This window comes from Triturus cristatus, chromosome 6, assembly GCF_964204655.1.
Source record: "Triturus cristatus chromosome 6, aTriCri1.1, whole genome shotgun sequence".
Classification (NCBI taxonomy): domain Eukaryota; kingdom Metazoa; phylum Chordata; class Amphibia; order Caudata; family Salamandridae; genus Triturus; species Triturus cristatus.
The window spans coordinates 1,496,392,862-1,496,413,143 of record NC_140589.1 but is presented as its reverse complement, the minus strand read 5'-3'; the positions used below and the strand labels follow the sequence as shown (position 1 = coordinate 1,496,413,143).

Genomic DNA, 20,282 nt, shown 5'->3' with positions numbered 1-20,282 from the left:
ACGAATAGTCTCTTTCAAATGAACAAGTTACTTACCTTCCGTAACGATATATCTGTAAGAGACCTATATTAGTTATAGATTCCTTACCGCCCAACCCATCCTCCCCATTCTGCAAACTGACTTATAGGGTTAAAGACTTCCTTTCAGGGCCCTAGTTTTGTGCACCAGTGGTCAGTGTCTTGCATGGCTCTGCGCTTCTGGCGTGGAATGTCTTGTAAAGAAGTGATGTCAGGGTGCGAGGGCGGCGTCTAAGTAGATACCGCGACGTCGACCACGACGCCGACGACTAACGCAGAGTCGCCCGACGCCACCTATCAACGCGCAGGGATACTGCTACGATAACATTTCTCCGGATCTTGTCTTACGCCTGGGGGTAATTCTAAGGTAAGGAATCTATAACTAATATGTCTCTTACAGATATATCGTTACCGAAGGTAAGTTACTTGTTCGTTAATACCTTACTAGCCACTATCTGCTTTAGCTGTCGTGTAAGCAATACAAAACACTATCAAAATCAATGACCACATTCAACTTTTGCTCCAATGAACTACACCACACCCCCAAAATAGTAAATTCACCCATGCTCTCAGCGCACTATGAGCTGGGCAAATGGTAGCTATGCGCTCTACAAATGCATTTCTGAAGAATGTTTTTGATCGTTAATGATTTTGGGGGAATCTCAGCTTTCTTTGTTGGACCATCTTTTATGTGTCCCTGCTTGATCATCTGTAATCCGTTCTGATCCTTTTAGGTGTTGCAGCCTTTTGCCTCAAATTTGTTGATGATCAAGACCATGAGTGTTCAACGGTAGTCCAGGCGTTTTTGTGCCAGATTACCAGGTTAACCACTGACTTTGTAACAGAGTTGCATTTATGTGTACTGTACCTACATATTCAGTGTGGAAAATCCTAAAAATATGACTTGGTTTTGGCCCTTCAGGACCTGCGTTGGGCATTTCTTAAAGTCTACCCTGAAAGTCATTGGAAACCATTGTAACTTGGCCATGGCTGATATGTTAGAATGTATGCATTGACCACACTTGTACAGAATCTTAGCAAAAACCTTGTATTATTGGGCCAAATTGGAAAATAAAACTGACCAATCCTTAGCAAAGACTGGATTTCACTATTCCTATTGCAAACACTGTCTACAGAGTGATCTTAAACGCTCTTGTTTATTCTCAATTATAAATATTCTTCTCCAGGGTTCGGTTGAAACAAAACAAGTACCCCATACTATTTTTAACTCAAGGACATTCTGAGATTTATCCAGAACTTATGGACCTTAGAAGCCGTACAACACCAATTGCTATGAGTTTTGCACAGTTTGAAGACATTCTGGTAAGCACGGCCATCTTTAAATCTTTAATTGCAGTGGTGCCAAAATATGTATTTGTGTTTTTTGTCAATTTATAGTCCATGACTAGCTCAACTGTTTTCTTACCCTTTTTGGCTTGTACGTTTACAAAATATTAGTAATCCAGTCATCATATGATTTTTTCATTTTTTTTATTTTTCTGTGTTTGCCTTACTTAACTGGCATGGTTCCTATTTCTCTTTGACCTTATTTTCGGTCCTTGTCTGCTGACTGGTGATCACGTGATCTGTACCACAATGTTTAGATGCTTCCATTTACAAGATTTATTTTAAATCATTTTTGGGTGCACAAGAAACGTCATGATCATTTCCTCCTTTTTAGGAGTTTGCTTAGTGTGCTGACGTATGTTTGGCTTGGAGAACTTTATATTTTGTGTGACATTGCTGACCGAGTTTTATGGTGTCAGAGTTCATGCTTGAGTCTTGGGTGTTGTGACTCATTAGAGTCCATATCATTTTCCTATCAAATAATAGGTTTCCACTATTTTTGCGAACAACCTCACTGAATGTAAAAACTGCCTATGACACTAGTCACCAGGATTTCTCAACACATGTGGAAGACTATCCTTGGGCTACCAGAAGATAAAGTTTGTGTTCTGATTTTTGTGTTAGCAGTCGAGATGTAGCCAATGCAAATAAAGAAAATGTAAAGTTTTACACCATGAGAAAGTTAATTTGTCTTCCCCATAGATATTTACAAAGGTGTCTTCTGACCTACAGCTTCCTAAGGAATGTCAAGACTTGCCATCGTTTTATTGGTAAACGTATTATCCTCCCTGCATCCAGTCGAAGCACTTCACTACTAATTTAAATCACTACTGCCCCCCTGTCAAGTTCTGCCTTTGCTTCCACACTGGAGTTGAAATCTAGTGAGGCAATAATAAAGGCAAATGGCCACCTTCTTCATGAACAAAGAAATAATCAATAGTGATGGTAACTGTGTGCAAAGGTTTACTAAGCCCTCACTTTAATAATCTGTAGGGCCATAATCTGCTTCAGTTCACTGGTACAGGCCAAAACCACAATAGAATTCTCTTACCACAGCACTTTCACAGTTGTATATTCTAACAGATAATTCAAACCAGATTCTTCTTTCTATAATAATCCCCAGGCGGCAGACTGGATCCAGAAATATTTTTTTTGTAACAGTGCTCCCTTTTGCCGGTAGGTGGCATTGTGTATCTGTGCGTTGGCTCCACAATGTCATGGTTATAAAAGCGGAGATGCATACAAGCGCAACCCGTGCCCGGTAAAGTCAGCTGGTTTTTAGGTTGAGCCTCGAGTCAGCGCGCATGCACTGCGAGACTTATTGTAGTGGAGTATAGAACAGAAGCTCTGCCCATATTTGTTGTTGGCCTGTGTCATTGTCCTTCGTAAATGCTGGCTTCTGATTCGTAAAGAGGCTTGTTATTCCCTCCTTAGTATCACCTTGTCTTCATTTGGAACCTCCCAGGCGACTGACCCTTTTACTTAGGTTGTTACATGGTACGTGTTCTTCAGTCTGTAAGCACTATTTTCTTTATTGAGTTTCTACCCATTGTCTTCAAGTATGGCTGCTGTGCCTTGCTTTTGTTCGGAACAGCACGGCCACCTCTTCACACAGTGGCTATAACAGGGCACATGCTTTTCTAAAGGGCGCATGCTTTTCTCGCATTGCCATTATATCCCATACTTGTTTAAATACAATTAGCCCACCTTCCCTACCCCCCCCCCATGCATCATCCGGCATCTGGTCCCACCTTATGTGGTTTACTCCTTGTCTGAGTAAATCAATCAATCATAGGCATTTATATAGCGCACTACTTACCCGGAGGGTCTCAAGGCGCTTGGGGGGGGGGGGAGGGAGGGAGTGCTGCTACTGCTCGAATAGCCAGGTCTTGAGCTTCTTCTTGAAGGAGAGGTGGTCTTGGGTCAGGCGCAAGTCGGTCGGTAGGGAGTTCCAGGTCTTGGCGGCCAGGTAGGAGAAGGATTTTCCTCCTGTTGTCGTTCTTCGGATGCGGGGGACGGCGGCGAGGGCGTGGCTGGCTGATCGGAGATGTCGTTTGGGAGCGTAGAAGTTGATGCGGTTGTTGAGGTAGCTGGGTCCTTGATCGTGTAGGGCTTTGTGTGCGTGGGTGAGGAGGCGGAAGGTGATTCTTTTGTTGACGGGAAGCCAATGTAGGTCTCTCAGATGTCCGGAGATGTGGCTATGTCGTGGGATGTCGAGGATGAGTCTGGCTGAGGCGTTCTGGATCTGCTGGAGTCTCTTCTGGAGCTTGGCGGTGGTTCCGGCGTAGAGGGCGTTGCCGTAGTCCAGTCGGCTGGTGACGAGGGCCTGGGTGACCGTCTTCCTGGTCTCGGTGGGGATCCACCGGAAGATCTTCCGTAGCATGCGCAGGATGTTGAAGCATGACGAGGAGACGGCGTTGACTTGTCTGGTCATGGTGAGGGAGGAGTCCAAGATGAAGCCCAGGTTGCGTGCGTGGTCTGTCGGTTTGGGTGCACAGCCCAGGGCGGGGGGCCACCAGGAGTCGTCCCAGGCGGAGGGTGAGGAGCCCAGGATGAGGACCTCCGTCTTGTCTGAGTTCAGTTTCAGGCGGCTGGTCGTCATCCACTCGGCTACGTCTTTCATTCCTTCATGAAGGTTGGCTCTGGCTGCGGCGGGGTCGTTGGTCAGGGAGAGGATCAGCTGGGTGTCGTCAGCGTAGGAGATGATGTTCAGGTTGTGTTGGCGTGCGATGGCCGCAAGGGGGCTCATGTAGACGTTGAAGAGGGTGGGGCTCAGCGAGGATCCTTGAGGGACGCCGCACATGACTTCGGTGGCCTCTGACTTGTACGGTGGTAGGCAGACTCTCTGTGTTCTTCCGTTGAGGAAGGAGGTGATCCAATCCAGTGCCTTCTCCTGGATTCCGATGTTGTTGAGGCGTTGCACAAGGGTGCGGTGGCAGACGGTGTCGAATACCGCGGAGAGGTCTAGGAGGATGAGGGCCGCTGTTTCTCCGTTGTCCATCAGGGCTCGGATGTCATCGGTAGCAGCGATGAGTGCGGTCTCGGTGCTGTGGTTGGCTCGGAAGCCCGACTGAGGGGTCGAGGGATCCATTCGTCTCGAGGAAGGCGGCCAGCTGCTTGTTGACGGTCTTCTCGATGACTTTGGCTGGGAACGGGAGGAGCGAGATGGGGCGGTAATTCTTGAGTTCGGTGGGGTCCGCTGTAGGTTTCTTGAGTAGAGCGCTGAGTTCGGCGTGCTTCCAGCTCTCCGGGAAGGTGGCGGTGTCGAAGGAGGTGTTGATGATGTTCCGCAGGTGGGGAGCGATGACAGCGTCGGCCTTGTTGAAGACGTGGTGAGGGCAGGGGTCGGTTGGAGATCCGGAGTGGATGGAGTTCATCATGCGGACGGTGTCTTCCGTGCTGATCGGAGGCCAGGCGCGGAGGGTGGTGGTGGGGGGCGGTGGTTCGGTCGTGGCGGGCGTTGGTTGTGTGCTGAAGCTGTTGTGTATGTCCGCGATCTTGTTGTGGAAGTGGGAGGCGAGGGAGTTGCAGAGGTCTTGCGACGGGGTGATGTCGTTTCCGTCGTTGGGGTTGGAGAGCTCTTTGACGATGTTGAAGAGTTCCTTGCAGTTGTGTGCGTTGTTGTCCAGCCGGTCCTTGAATGCAGTTTTCTTAGTGGCGCGGATCAGTTGGTGGTGCTTCCGGGTGGCAAGCTTAAGGGCGGTAATGTTGTCTGGTGTTGGTTCCCCTCTCCAGGCTTTCACGAGGGCTCGGCAGTTCTTCTTGGAGCTCTTGAGTTCGTCGGTGAACCAAGGGGCCTTCTTGCTGCCGGGTCTGCTAGGCGTTGTCCTTAGAGGGGCGAGTTCGTCCGCGCAGTTGCTGATCCACTTCGTGAGGTTGTCGGCGGCCTGGCTGGGGTTTGCTGAGCTGGCGGGAGGGTGCTGGCTCAGGGAAGCGGCGAGTTGGTCAGCTGTGATCTTGTTCCAGCTTCTTCGGGCAACCGGTTGCTGGTGGTGGTGGATCGTCGTTCTTCTGAAGTTGAAGTGGATGCAGCTGTGGTCCGTCCAGTGGAGTCTAGTGGCGTGGCTGAAGGCGATGTCTTTGCTGCACGAGAAGACGGCGTCGAGTGTGTGTCCGGCGAGGTGGGTGGGGGTGGACACCAGTTGCTTGAGTCAGAGGTTGGCGAGGTTGTCGAGCAGGGTGATGGTGTTGCGGTCGTTGTTGTTCTCCAGGTGGAAGTTGATGTCCCCCAAGGAGCATGTAGTCAGCGGAGGGGAGGGCATGCGGGCTGACGAAGTCGGCGATGTCCTCACTGAATTGTGTGCGTGGTCCCGGGGGTCGGTAGATCAGGGTGCCTCTGAGGGTGGTCTTCGGGTTGGTACGGATCTGGAAGTGTAGGTGTTCGGCGGTTGTCAGGGTGTCGTCGATGTTGGTCGTGATGTGGATGGTGTCCCTGTGGATGATGGCGATGCCTCCTCCCAACTGGTTGGCGGAGCGGTTCCTCCGGGTGATCTTGTAGCCTTCTGGGATGGCGATGGCGATGTCAGGCGCTGAAGAGGCGTTCATCCAGGTTTCCGTGAGGAAGGCGACGTCAGGAGATGTGGTGTCGAGGAGGTTCCAAAGTTAGACGGCGTGCCTGTGGACGGAGCGGGTGTTGAGCAGGATGCACTTGAGGTGGTTGCTGCTGGTGTTCGGCTTGGTGGTTGCAGGTGTGGGGCAGGTCCGGATGCAGGTGAACTTGCAGGCGTGGCAGCTGAAGGGTCCGTGGGTGTGCTTCGGGGTGGCTCGGTAACATCCAGGGATGCCGCCGGTGTTGAGTGCGCTGAGTTCGGTGGCGTTGTAGGACAATCGGGTCGTCTTCCGTCTGTGGGGGCCAGGGGTCCTGGCACTGGGCGCGGACGGGCGCAGACGGGCTTACCTTTGGCGCGCCTTCGGCGCACAATCGGCGCGCCCGCTGCGCGTTCGCACGGTCGCCATATATGGCGAAGTGCGAGGGAGGGCGGAGCAGCTGGGAGGCGGGAGCGGGGAGGTTACAGAAGAAAAAGGGGCGTGGTTAGCGGCGGTGGCGGGAAGCGGGCAGGGAGGACAACGAGAGACAGGGGGACCGGCGAACAACGAATACAGAACAAATTAACAAAGTAAATACCACAAATGCACACAGAGAAACTCAGCAGTCAGGGGGCACACAACAGGAGACCAAGGTGCAGGAGCACAGCGCTATCGCGTAGGAGACCACGCCGCTCGGTGGCAGGGGGCGTGGTCACACGGCGGTAGCAGGGGCAGCGAGGAGGCACACGCAGCAGCTGGTGGCCGTGCGGCGCGGAGGTGTCCTAGATTAGGTCATCTCCCCATGCCTTCCATTCTCCCCCACCCTTCCCCCCCCCCCTCACTGCTAGTCACGCTAAACCCCTCCTCCCCCAGACCCTGCTTTAATCATTATTGTAATAAGCGCGCATGTTACCGAGCTCCCACAGCTCTGTAAGTCTTTTTTATTTTCTAATCCTCATTATTATTCTTTTTGGCCCACTAGTACAGCTGAATTCTGATGGATACATCTGCCTGTGGATTCCTCACCTTTTGAATTACCCCTGCGCCAGCATTGCACGAACATTTTTTTCTTAGTTCTCCCATGTCGACAAAGAGGTCACAATAGCACGGCTACACTCCCGACTCCATATGACGTTACCCGAGCCATAAGAAGACCCAGTTGGCGTGCTGACGTCAGTTCCCTTTTTTCTCAGCCGTCAACGCGTAATGTTTTTTTCTGGTACTTTCAATTTTACATGTGTTAACACTGTTTCTATCTTCTACTTCATGTTGCAGTGTGAATGGCTTCTTTGAAGAATTCTGGTTTCAAGCCCTGTAGGTAGTGTGGGCCATATGTCCATCACGGATCCCCATGACAACTGTCTCAGGTGTCTTTCTTCGGACCACAACATCGAACGGTGGTTGTGCTGTCGGAAGATGAACCCGAAGGATGCCATCTTGCCGTTGCCTACTCCTGCGCAGGTGACTCTGGCCTACTCTCTGGCGTCGAGGGATTCTCTGGCACCCAGGGAGTCTTCTCCTGCGGTTTTGCTTGTTCCGACTCGGATGTCTCTGTTGCCGCAGCCTCAGACCCCTAAAGATGGATCCAGACCAGGGGACTTCGGATCCTTATTCTCCTTTTCCAGGACCAGGAACGGATCCGTCGCATTTCCTAAATGCGATGTTTGGCATGTTTGCCAAGGCAACTTACCCTACCGGTGCGCCGTCTGGCCCAGTGGGTCCGCTTGCCTTTAATTTGGGCATCCCCCAGCAGTATGCCCAGGTACCTTTCGTGCCTTTTATGCCGACATCTCCATCATGGCAGTTTCCAGCGCCAAGGTTTTTGACTCAAATACCTCTAATCTCCTGCACCGTCTGGTGTTGTCCGACGTCTTCCTGGATTTGAGCGGCGCTGTTGCCCACTTCGGAAGGTCCTCCTTCGACTCCGGCGCCGTTCTCTCCTGCGCCGCTGCCGGCACTGCAGACGCTGATCCCGAAGCGACGTTCCAGGAGGGAAGCGCAAAGACCGCTGGAAGAAAAGTACCACCAGCAAGAACTTGAGGAAGGGGAGATCCTCGACTCCGTTGACGACTTTGAGGGATTACGGGAGGCCAGTGGCCTGGATACTCCCCAGAGTGGGAGCTTTCTTCTCTGATGGCTTGCCTTCACAAGACGTTGCCCCTCAGTCATCCGGAAAGCTGCTTACCTGTTGCCTTCAGCTGAGGTGAAGTCAAATTTCTTGACTGTAGTGTTGCATTCTCCTTCCTCTTATGTTGAGCCTCTGCTGCCTTTCAACGAGGCATTGACGGAGCCGATTATGGAGGTGTGGCAGAAGCCCTTGTCTGCCCCTGCAGGTTCTAGGTCAGTGGCAAGACTGTATAAGCCTGCTCCTGGTGATCCAGCTTTTCTTCTGCCCATCGTTTGCCAGAAAGTTTGGTGGTTCAGGCTTCTTGTTCCAAGCAGTAAACTGGTTCCTTCTCCACCACCCCAGGGGATAGAGACTCGAAAAAACTAGAACAGTCTGCTAAAAAGGTGTTCTCTTCAGCAAGTATGGCTCTGAAGTGCCAGTGTTTGCTAGGAAGGTGCATTCAATCAATCATAATTTATTGTCTATGATTATTTGAAATTGTTACAATTTACAATATATAAAAAATATCATGACATACACAAATGATAAAGGCACCAAAACTAAGTCGCAACCCAGTAACAAAAAGAACATGCAATTTTTTAAATCTGAACAGCATTGATGATGCGCATGAGATGTTAACTAAAGTGCAAGTGCTAAGCCGCCGGCATATGTTGTTTTAATTTAAATTATAGTTACGTTTCCTGGACAACCGCGATAGATCTTCCGAATACCGTATATGGGTTCAGAACAGAAACCATCTGCGTTCACTGTTGTAAGTGAACTCAAATGGCTGAGTATATCAAAAGATGTTAAATTAACTAGCCATTTTGAAGTAAAATGTGCCTGGAAAAACAGCAGCTTTACGATAAAGAAATGCAAAGCTTTACATTAAGATTTCAAACCATTTTAAAAAACTCTACTGTTCATATTGACCCGTAATGGGTTAAACATTTAGTCTGCTTGTTACATGCGCTTGTGAGGTGCTGCTGTGATTGAACTGAACCCATGCCGGCATTGTTCATACTTTTTATATCTGAAAGAAACACGTTAGTTAGATTCCTCACCTTAGAATATCCCCAGGCGTCAGACTGGATCCGGAAGATTTTTCGTCAGCAATACCCCTTGCGTGTCGCTAGGCGTCGTCTGCGGCTCCGCGTCCGTCGGCGTCGTGCGCCGGGATGACGTCGTCGGAGTACTTAGACGCCGCCCTCGCGCGCTGACGTCAGTTCTTCTTTTTTCCGCGCCAGTAAGCGCAGATCCGGGAGAGCTACCCCTTTAGTCAATTTTTGACTAACTTTTTGATCCTTTTTGATCCTGTCTATCGACACCGGTGCCGGTAGGATGCCTGCTTTTAAAGCCTGTACGGACTGTAGCCGATTGATGTCGGTTACGGACCATCACCGCCGGTGCCTGTACTGTTTGGGCCTCGACCACGACGCGGAGTCGTGCTCGGACTGTAAGGCCCTGACCTCGAAGGCTAGACGGGAGCGGTCCCGTAAGCTCCTCGAGATTCGCCACTCGGCTCCGCGCGCCTCTCGATCCCGGTCCAGGAGGAGGTCCAAGGATCGGTCGCGGAGCCGCAGTAGACGTCACCATCGGTCGTCGGGATCAAAGTCTTCGGGTAAGTCGAAGCATTCCAAGAAGTCCAAGAGGCGACATCGCTCTTAGGACTCCCCTCGCCGGTCGCGCGACTCGGTCGAGGGTCAGGGTGGTTCCACCCCCGCGGCTCCATCGGAGCCGCAGGCGCCGCGTCCGTCCCCATACCCTCCGGTCCCTGGGACTAACGCGACGCCGGCGGAAGTCAGTGCCTTCCTCTCGGCCATGAGGAACCTGGCTCCGCCGTCGGCGCCCGCTGGTGCGCCTTCAGGCCCCGCGGACCCGACTGGGCTGCCTTGCCAGCCGGCGGCTCCGGCCCCGGCGCCGTTGACGGCACCGGCCTCGACGCCGCAAGCGCCCGAGGGACCCGTTCTCGAGTCCCCGTCGACGCCGGTCGACCTCGTCACGCCTCCTCCACCGGCGTCGACTCCGGTTCCACCGCCGACGTCGACCCCGATCGACGTCGTGCCCCAGTTCAGTCCCGCTCCGGGCCCGGCGCCGGTCCGGCGTCGATGGACGCCGAGATCGGCGCCGCTAGAGACACATTTTGTCTACCGCCCGGCTCCGTTACTTTCTCCTCTACACCAGGAGTCGGATGATGGGGACTACTGGGAGGGATCCGAGGATCCTATGGCCCATCAGGCCCAACTGTCCCAGGACTGGGCAGATGAACTGGGGGAGGCCAGTGGTCTGGATACCTCGCCAGACACTGGATTCATCTCTCCTCCGACTGTGGCTTCGGAGGAGGGTGCTGCTTTCTCCGTGGTGCTGCGCAAGGCGGCCGCAGCCCTTGGGCTCGAGCTACCTGCCGTGGCTGTGAGGACGAACGTCCTCACTGAGGTGCTTCAGTCTGCAGCAAGCTCCACTGAGCCTCTGCTGCCATTCAATGAGGCCCTCACTGACGTTCTACAGGGCACCTGGTCCAAGCCCTCCACAGTTCCTCCTGTGGACAGGAACGTTGCCAGGCGCCACCGCCCTGCTCCGGGCGACCCCAGTTTTCTGTCCCAACACCCTACCCCTGAGAGCCTGGTTATCCAGGCCTCCACCTCCCAATCCTCTTTCCCGACCGCCCCGCCGGACCGGGTTTCCAAGAGACTGGAGCAGTTTGGCAAGAAACTGTTCTCTTCCCTTAGTTTGGGCCTGCGGTCTTTGAACACCGCTTGTCTCTTGGACCGTTATTCCCTCTCTCTGTGGGATGCGGTGGAGGACGCGCTGCCCCTGTGTCCGGAGGAGGTCCAGACACGACTTACCCAGGCTCTGGCCGATGGGAGGGATGCAGCACGACATGCTATACGTTGTGGGCTTGACACCACGGACTCGCTGGATAGGGCCATTTCCACCACTGTGGCGCTTCGACGTCACGCCTGGCTGCGGTCCACGTCGTTTTCCGGCGATGTCCAGAGCACTCTCATGGACATGCCGTTTGATGGCACTCGCCTGTTTGGCGAGAAGGCGGACAGTGCGCTGAACCGCTTTAAGGACTCCCGGGCTACGGCCAAGTCCTTGGGCCTCTCGGCCCCGCGGTCGCAATCTTCCGCTTTTCGCCCCTTTCGTGGCCAAGGAAGGGGTGCCTCCTCACGTGCGCCTAGCCACCAGCCGCAGAACCAACCTGCTCGCGGTCGTGGTTTCCGCCGAGGCGGATCTGGAGGACGACGAGGTCAGCCCACATCCACCCCGGCAGCATCTGCCTCAAAGCCTTCCTAGTCCGAGCTTTCAGGCCCATTCCACGCCAGTGGGCGGCAGAGTTCGCCATCACCTGATCCACTGGCGGTCCATCACATCGGACAGGTGGGTGCTGCAAATCGTCCGAAGGGGCTACTCCCTCCCCTTCGAGACGACCCCTCCAGCCATGCCACCGCAGCACCACCGTATCTCGGGGGATCATTTGCATCTTCTCCACGAGGAGGTTTCCGCCCTCTTGGCCAAGGGGGCCGTCGAGCGCGTTCCGAGCCCAGAAGTAGGTCGTGGTTGTTATTCCCACTACTTTCTGGTTCCCAAGAAGGGCAAAGGGGGCCTACGCCCTATCTTGGACCTTCGGAACGTCAATGCCTTCCTCCGGAAGGAACGGTTCAAGATGTTGACTTTGGCTCAGGTTCTAGCCGCCCTAGACCCCGGAGACTGGATGGTAGCGTTGGACTTGCAGGACGCTTATTTCCACATCCCCGTCCTGCCGGCCCACCGGCGTTACCTGCGGTTCACGGTGGACCAAGAGCACTTTCAGTTTACCGTGCTCCCCTTCGGCCTCACCAGTGCCCCTCGGGTGTTCACGAAAGTGATGGCGGTGGTCGCAGCTCATCTGCACAGATCAGGGGTTCCAGTCTTCCCCTATCTCGACGACTGGTTGTTGAAGGCGGGCTCGCCCCAGACAGTCGTCTCCCACCTCCAGACTACGGCGGATCTCCTGCATTTGCTGGGGTTTTCCATCAACGTGCCGAAGTCACACCTGAGTCCCTCTCAGAAGCTCCTTTTCATCGGAGCGGTTCTCGATTCGGCGCAGTTCCGGGTCTATCCACCGGAACAGCGGGTCCAGGATATACAGGCCCTGATTCCCATCTTTCGGCCTCTATCCTGGGTTTCGGTCAGGCTAGTGTTGCGGCTTCTGGGGCTGATGGCCTCCTGCATCCTACTAGTGCATCACGCCAGGCGGCGCATGCGGGCTCTGCAGTGGGACCTGAAGTTTCAGTGGGCCCAGCATCACGGCAACCTGTCCGACCATGTCTTGATCTCGGAGGGCACTGCACAGCAGTTGCAGTGGTGGCTCACGGACCGCGATTGGGTCATGGGCAGGAGCCTCTCCCTTCCCCAACCGGAGCATGTCGTAGTGACGGATGCGTCCCTCCTGGGATGGGGTGGCCATATGGGAGTGGCGGAGATCAGAGGTCTCTGGTCTCCGGCGGAGTCTCGTCTCCACATCAACCTGTTGGAGTTGAGAGCGATCCGACTTGCACTGAAAGCCTTCCTTCCCTCTGTCAGGGGCAGTGTCGTGCAGGTGTTCACGGACAACACCACCGCCATGTGGTATTGCAACAAACAGGGCGGGGTGGGGTCGTGGACCCTTTGTCAGGAGGCTCTGCGCCTCTGGACGTGGCTGGAACACCAGGGCGTCACCCTAGTGGTTCAACATCTGGCGGGCTCTCTGAACGCCAGAGCGGACGAACTCAGCCGCCGGTGCATGATGGATCACGAATGGCGTCTGAACCCCGAAGTGGTGCAAGGTCTCTTTCAGCAGTGGGGAGAGCCTTGGTTAGATCTATTCGCCACCGAAGAGAACGCGCAATGTCAGCAGTTCTGCGCGTTGGATTTTCCAAGGCGGCACTCGCTCGGCGACGCTTTTCGTCACGAGTGGAGTTGCGGTCTGTTGTACGCCTTTCCGCCTATACCACTTCTGCCCAGAGTGCTGAAGAAGATCAGGCACGACCGGGCCCAAGTCATCTTGGTGGCTCCGGATTGGGCACGAAGATACTGGTATCCCGAGCTACTCAGTATGTTGACCGATCCCCCGATACGTCTGCCCCTTCGGGAGGATCTTCTGTCGCAGCAGCAGGGGACGGTCCTCCACCCGAACCTGTCCAGCCTCCACCTCCATGCGTGGAGATTGAGCGGCGGCAGTTGATGCCATTTGACTTGCCTCCTGAAGTCTGTGATATCATGCTGGCAGCCAGGCGTCCCTCCACAAAGACGGTATACGCCTGCCGGTGGAACAAATTTGTGGCATGGTGCACAGCAAAGGCTGTGGATCCCCTTTCCGCCCCTCTTTCTGAGGTTCTCCTCTTTCTTCTTTCTCTGGCCCGGCAGGGCTCTGCCCTGGGCACCCTGAAAGGTTATCTTGCTGCCATCTCTGCCTTCTTGCGGCTTCCTGATCAGCCTTCTCTTTTCAAGTCCCCTGTGGTTACACGCTTTCTAAAAGGCATTACTCACACGTTCCCTCCTGTCCCTTTTGTAATGCCTCAGTGGGACTTGAATCTGGTCTTGACATTCCTGATGTGCGCTCCCTTCGAGCCTCTTCACAATTGTCCTCTTCGTCTTCTGACTCTTAAGACTGCCTTTCTGGTAGCCATCACCTCGGCTAGACGGGTGAGTGAGCTCCAGGCCTTATCTTCAAAGCCTCCTTTTCTGTCTGTTCATCCGGACAAGGTTGTCCTTCGGCCTCGTCCCTCCTTTCTTCCGAAAGTGGTGACTCCATTTCATCTTGGGCAGTCTGTCACCTTGCCCACCTTCTTTCCGCCTCCGCATCCTTCCAAAGAGGAAGAGAGGCTCCACCGTCTGGACCCAAAACGTGCGCTCTCCTTTTATTTGGACCGCACAAAGCAGTTCCGGGTGGACGACCAACTTTTCGTTGGATACGTGGGTGCTAAGAAGGGGAAAGCTGTGCACAAACGGACCATCTCTCGGTGGGTCGTTTTGTGCATCAAAATTTGTTACTCTTTGGCAAAAAAGGACCCTCCTGTTGGGCTGCGCGCCCATTCTACTCGGGCCACAGCGGCTACTACTGCCTTGGGACGGGGGGAGTCCCTTTGCAGGACATCTGTCAGGCGGCGACGTGGGCTTCGCTACACACGTTTGCCAGGCATTATTGCCTTGACAGCCAAGTCCGGAGGGATGGCTTCTTTGGCCGTTCTGTCCTCCAGGACTTTCTGGTGTGATCTTGGTTCGCAGACCCACCACCGGGGATGGTATTGCTTGGGTATCTATTCTAAGGTGAGGAATCTAACTAACGTGTTTCTTTCAGATGAACAAGTTACTTACCTTCGGTAACGATGTATCTGTAAGAAACATTAGTTAGTTAGATTCCTCACCGACCCACCCATCCTCCCCGTTCTGCGAACTGACATCTAGGGTTAAGGTTATCCTTTTCAGGCCCCTAGATTTTATTTTTGGCACCAGTGTCGGTCTTTGCATGGCTCTGCGTTCCTGGCGCGGAAGGCTATGTACAAGAACTGACGTCAGCGCGCGAGGGCGGCGTCTAAGTACTCCGACGTCATCCCGGCGCACGACGCCGACAACGGATGCGGAGCCGCAGACGACGCCTAGCGACGCGCAAGGGGTATTGCTGACGAAAAATCTTCCGGATCCAGTCTGACGCCTGGGGATATTCTAAGGTGAGGAATCTAACTAACTAATGTTTCTTACAGATACATCGTTACCGAAGGTAAGTAACTTGTTCTTTTCTCTAAATCGGCTTGCCGTAGAAGTTCCCTTACTTCTGCCAAATATTTTACACCCCTGCAGGACAGGATTATGGAGGACCCTTCCATCCAGCGTATCACTGCTTGCCTGCATGTGCGAATGTTCAATTCATTAAAAATGGGTGTTAAAAGCAGTCTCCTCAAATCCTTCACTGCAGGACATGCACATAGCAGGTGAGCTAATGTTTCATTAAAAAAGCCACATAGTCGACAGTGCTCTGCTTGTTGATTGCTTTTCCAAGATAGCTGTAGGTCTTTCGAATCGTGCATACTCCACCGATAATCTATAAAGATCTTTTTTAACTCAGCGCTGAAATGGGCTACGAAGTAAGCTTGAGGCTTTATGGTTGTGTAGGAGTTTATCACTGTCCCCCAATGACGGCGTTTGGAAATTGCTTTTTTATCTTCCAAAAAAGATTTCTTCTTTGCTGCATCATTAACAGATTTACTGAAATGTGCCCGGTCTGCTGTGCTGTCCCATGCTGATTGTATTTCAAGCTCAGCCAAAGATTTTCTCAGGTGCGCTTCCCATTTATTAGGTGTTTCTTGATCCATCTGGTTTTTAATCTCTTCCCAGCATAGGCTATTCAATGAGCCAGGCTCGGATGAACGAAATTTATGGCATAGCTTCACGAAGCTGTTCATGCCCCGGAATTTATGATTCTGGAGGCCGAATTCCAGTGGAACCTGGGCTGGGCAGGCAGACATTGGTAGGTTGAAAACGGCCTTGTAAGCCTTTGTCTGGCGCTCGTTTAACAGTTCAGCCTCCTTACCGCACCAGATTAGTAGGCCGTATGACAGGGTGGGGAGAATTTGAGCTGCCATCACTTTTAAAAGGTGGGTGTGGTTCGGGCAGTCCAAATTTTTGTTTAGCAATATAGATCCAAAGATTAACGATTGCGCTTTTGCTCTTCGGTACATTTTATCTTCCTTCTATGTTGATCCCCGCCCCAGTTTTATGCCGAGGTATTTATAGGACGCTTGCTTTTGTACTATTGCCCCTTTTACAAGCCATTTGAACTTTGTTTTTTTAGGGCCCACTAGGCGTACAACCTTTTTTCTTTAAGTTCAAGGTTTTCCCAGTCCAAATAAGTTGCTAAGTTGTTTATCGCTCTTTGTAATCCAATGGGGCTTTGGCTCAACACCACAATGTCATCTGCATACTGTAAAAAGGAGATTAGCTCTTTGGCCAAGTTTGGCGGATGGCAATCGGCTGCGTGCATGTATTTAACCATATCTGCGAGGAACAAGTTAAATAGGCTCGGAGCCAGGACGCAGCCTTGTTATAGGCCTTGCTGAGTGTGGATGCTAGCGGTTGCACTACACCCATTGCCTAATTTCACTCTTGCCCAAGTTTCACTGTGTAGGGCGATTATTGTGTCCAGTAATTTGTTTGGTAATCCCCAGGATTTTTGTTTTTCCTTAGACAATTTCTGCTCACTCTGTCAAACGCTGATTTCAGGTCGACGAAACATGCACACAACCAAGGTTTTTTTTTGCCACTTTTTCAGTTAAAAGTTCCAAAATAGCCAGATTTGTTGTAGTGCCCATCCCTGGCCTAAAGCCCGTTTGAAACTTGGGGATTGTTATTTTCGTCCATCCAATCTCGAAGTTGAACTAGGAGACATGATGCGTAGAGTTTGGCCTCTACTTCGAGGAAGGATATCAATCTGTAATTTCCAGGCTTACTATAATCTCCTTGTTTGAATATTGGATGGATTATGTTTCCTTTCCAGGATTTGGGGACCTTGTTCTGGCTATAAATGTGCTTAAAAAGAGGCATAAGGCAATCTGCCCAGAAATCTGGAGCGTATTTAAAGAGGGCATTGGGAAGCCTGTTTGAACCTGCTGCCCCCTCCGTTTTTAATTTTTTTATTATTACTCTTAATTGTTTGGTGGCAATTAGGTTATTTGATTCATTGCTGCTTGTCTCTAGTCCTAGTTCTTTGCGTTCTGCCTGTGGGCTGAGTATTGATTTTTTTCAACATCGAGCCGCTGTTCTTCAGATTTTCTAAGGCCGTCGTCGCTGTAGCTCGCTTTTCGTGCTCCGTGCTGTTATACATGTTTTGCACATCTCTTCTCCGATTTCTGCTTCTTGTTGGAGTCGTGAACCCTTGGTCAGGTTTTTTATGATGCCCCAGAATTCCCTGCTATTTGGCAGTTTACTTGCCCATAGTTTTGTCCAGATTGTACTGTTTTTGCTTCCCTCAGCGTCTTCTTGTAATTATTCCGTATTTCCTTCAATTTACCATTGTCTATTTTCCTACCCATTCTTGCCGCCACAGCTTGTAATCGCACCTCTCTTGCGATCCTTCTATTTTGGTCTCGCAATTTGATATTGAATCATGGCTCCCTCCTGGTGTCTCTTCTTTTTTTGACTTCCGTGAGTGGCTGGGAATTTTCGAATGAAAACGAGGCCCAAGTGTTCCCAGCTTTTTACACTATCCTCTTCTTTCGGGGTCCCATTTTGACTAGTGTATTCCTTAAGTGTGTCCAGAATGATCTTCATGTCCAATCCTTACGCCTTCGATTTCTGAAGGTTAAACTTTTCTGCATGTTGTACTAAAGAGTTTATTTTTTGGACCTGAGCGAGAGTGATAGTAATGTTGGTAATGTGCGGGAAGTGGTCACTTTCTATGCGTGGGCAGACCTGAACTGAGTCTATGCTTGGGACAAGATTGCTGCTGGTGATGGTGAAGTCAATAATTGATTGGCATTTTCCGCTAGTTAGTTCACTTTTTCATATGATATGGCCGGAATGCTTACTTCCTTTATATCTTGCTCTAATTTTCCAGATTTTTTAAGTATTGATGTCCGTTTGACTCAGTTTTTGGTTCGGTGAGGGAAAGCCTGCAGGTTCGACCCTTTCTATTTATTGTGACTTTTATCGGATTTTGGATGCTTTGAACCTTGTTATTTATTTTATTGTGCGCCTTATTGCCTGGTGTTTCTATCATGCTTACTGGTTTGTTCCGTATTTGGACCTCCTCTTTCAGGCTGGGTGTTTGCACCCCTTTATTTGGACTTGTACCTCTGTGGCCTGGGGTGCATTTCTTACTTGGACCTGCGTTGTTTTTACTGCCTCTTCTCCATTCTCGATTGATTTTGATCTGATCTCTACTTTTCAGGTCTAGGGATTTGTGCAGCTTCTTTTTCCACCAGGTGGCTGGTTATTATACGGGGAACCTGGCTCATGTTCTCTTGGATAATGGGGGCAATAGGGTTCAAGGCTTCTTGATTTGTTATCCGTTGTAGTCCATAGTGTGATTCGATTGGTCTGAGACTGTTATTGAAACATCCGGTGTAACTTCTTTCAGTAATCTATTTTTTTTCCGTTGCGTGGTTTGGTTTGTGAACATTGAAGATTTTCTCAGAACCTAAGGTTGGTTGATTATTATAATTTAACCTGGCCTTCCTGGCGCGTTTTCTTTGCCTTCTTGTGGGTTTTGCAATTGGCGAAGTATTGATAGAGCTCTGTGTAACTTCGATTTGGTGGGCCCCTATGTCTTGCCGTTTCTCTGTTTCCTCTTTCTCTGCTGCCTCCTTATCATTGCTACTTGTCTCTTTTATTGATTTTTTTATTATTTTTTTTTACTTTTGATGACTTTTTTTTTCTCAGCATCCTTTTGGGTTCCCATTGTTAATTTTGCCTTGCTTGTTGATTGATCTACCCCTAAGATATCCATTATTATTTTGGGTAGATTTGCTAATGTATCAATTATTTTACAGCAGCCGCAATCCAGCGGCTGTTGGAAATTGCTTGTTTGTGGCTCCAAATTTCCCCTGCTTGTTAGAAGGGACTTGATTAGGTCCAGCTTAGTATTTATACCTGAGATATGTCCGGCAATTAAGTTTGTAAGGTCTATCTGTACCTCCATTTTGTCCGATTGGAAGTTCAGTACCCTGATAGCTTGTTCCAATGTACCTAACAAAGTTTTTCTCCATGGTGCGGTAGGAAAATCTTCAAGGGATTTTTCTGAAACCCCCAACCCATGATCAATCCTACTGACAGATGAAATTGTTATTGTAGATGACTGGCTAATTTGATTTATTTTCATTGAAAAAGTTCCATCTTCTGGTACGTTTCCCTGTTGGTCGTTTCTATGGGTCGGGTTTAATGGAGTGGATGCCACCACCCCTGATCCGCCCTGCACTCTTCCAATTGGAGTAACAAGTGACGGGGTTTTCCCTTGGGTTGCACTTCCAGTGTCACCTGTTTTTGGCAGTTGATTTCCAAAAGGTTAGCATTGTTGGATAAGAAAAATTAGCTTGACCAGGCTTCATCGGGAAGGGCTGCCTGTTCAACTGAGTTATCGGTTTTATCTTCCATGTGCTCTTTTTTTATTGCCCTCAGTTGAACCTCTTCCAATTACTTTATTTTGGTTTGTTGCGGGACTGATCTGATGCACCTGGGCCGTTAGTTACCAGCCTTCTTTCTGGGATTTCTCTAATTGATTTCTGTAAGGCTGAATTCACTTTTGAAGCTTTGTTGCTATTTGACTGTGTAGAAGAGGAACTTGTTTGCACCAAAATAGAGATGCACTTGTCTTGTTGGTCAGACGTTCCTGAATTGAAATGTCCTTTTTTGACCCTTGTATTTGGAATTATTGGGCTCGGCAGCTGGGTTGTCTCTACTGTTAGTGCGTTGGGTCCTTTAAAAAGATAAGAAAAAAATCTGTATCCCAGTGTTACTGCCAAGACTGAAAAATGTTTATTCGGGCGTTTGGGCCGAAACTAGCCTCTCTGTGTCTAGGAGCCTTTCTTTTTTCGCTTGATGGAGGACCTTGTTCTATGAGTTTTTTATTTTTGTTTTTATTTTTACCTGTTATCGCCTGACTATTTTTCCCTGATCTCATGTTCCTTATTTAGGCTGTTTGGGTTATTTTCCCTTGGGGGGCACCGAGAGTATGGAGAGCATGGCTTACTGGTGAGCCGCAAGCTATGCCCAACCTAGTTGGGCCACTTCGGGACTCGCCGGGCCACACTTAGCGGCCCCTGCTAATGGCTGTCACGGTGCCGCTGTGCTGGGACTTGCTGGGGTTTAAGTTGTGAATTACACGTTGCCACGGCTCGCTGTACTCGTGGAGCTTCTGCACCTCTGCAGAGTGAAACCAATGCTGTGAGGCAAGGTGGGATGAGGCAGGGGTGGCCAGATGAGGTAGCGCAGGCGGTGTATGACTGCAAGTCTAATTGCAACCGTGAAGGGGGACGTCTCGGCTCACGGCGGCTCGGTTCTCACCCCCAAAGCAGAGTCTGTGGTCTCAAGGTCTCCGTGCCGCTGCGCCGTGTCTCCGAGCCGCTTCAAGCCGCTGAGGCCTCACTCTCCTCCTCCTTCTCTCCTCCTGCTGCTTGCGCCGTGAATCGCACCCGGAACTAATGACTCAGAACACTGAGGAAGGTTGGATGCTGGGAGACAGTTAATCATTCATTCATGCGCTAATGGAATCTGTCAAGCAAGTAGCTCCCATGTTGCCTGAAGATGAGTGTTCATTTTTTGGAAGC

The 20,282-nt window shown here is 51.0% G+C and overlaps 1 protein-coding gene across 2 annotated transcripts in view; it reads left to right on the top strand.

The window, feature by feature from the left end:
- The window catches only part of GPCPD1 (glycerophosphocholine phosphodiesterase 1), a 701,876-nt gene that overhangs the window by 635,418 nt on the left and 46,176 nt on the right, over positions 1 to 20,282 (top strand). For both annotated transcript variants that reach the window (XM_085612626.1, XM_085612627.1), the window contains exon 18: positions 1,205 to 1,340. In XM_085612626.1, the coding sequence (XP_085468752.1) occupies positions 1,205 to 1,340 (136 nt within the window). The remainder of the gene's footprint in view (positions 1 to 1,204; positions 1,341 to 20,282) is intronic.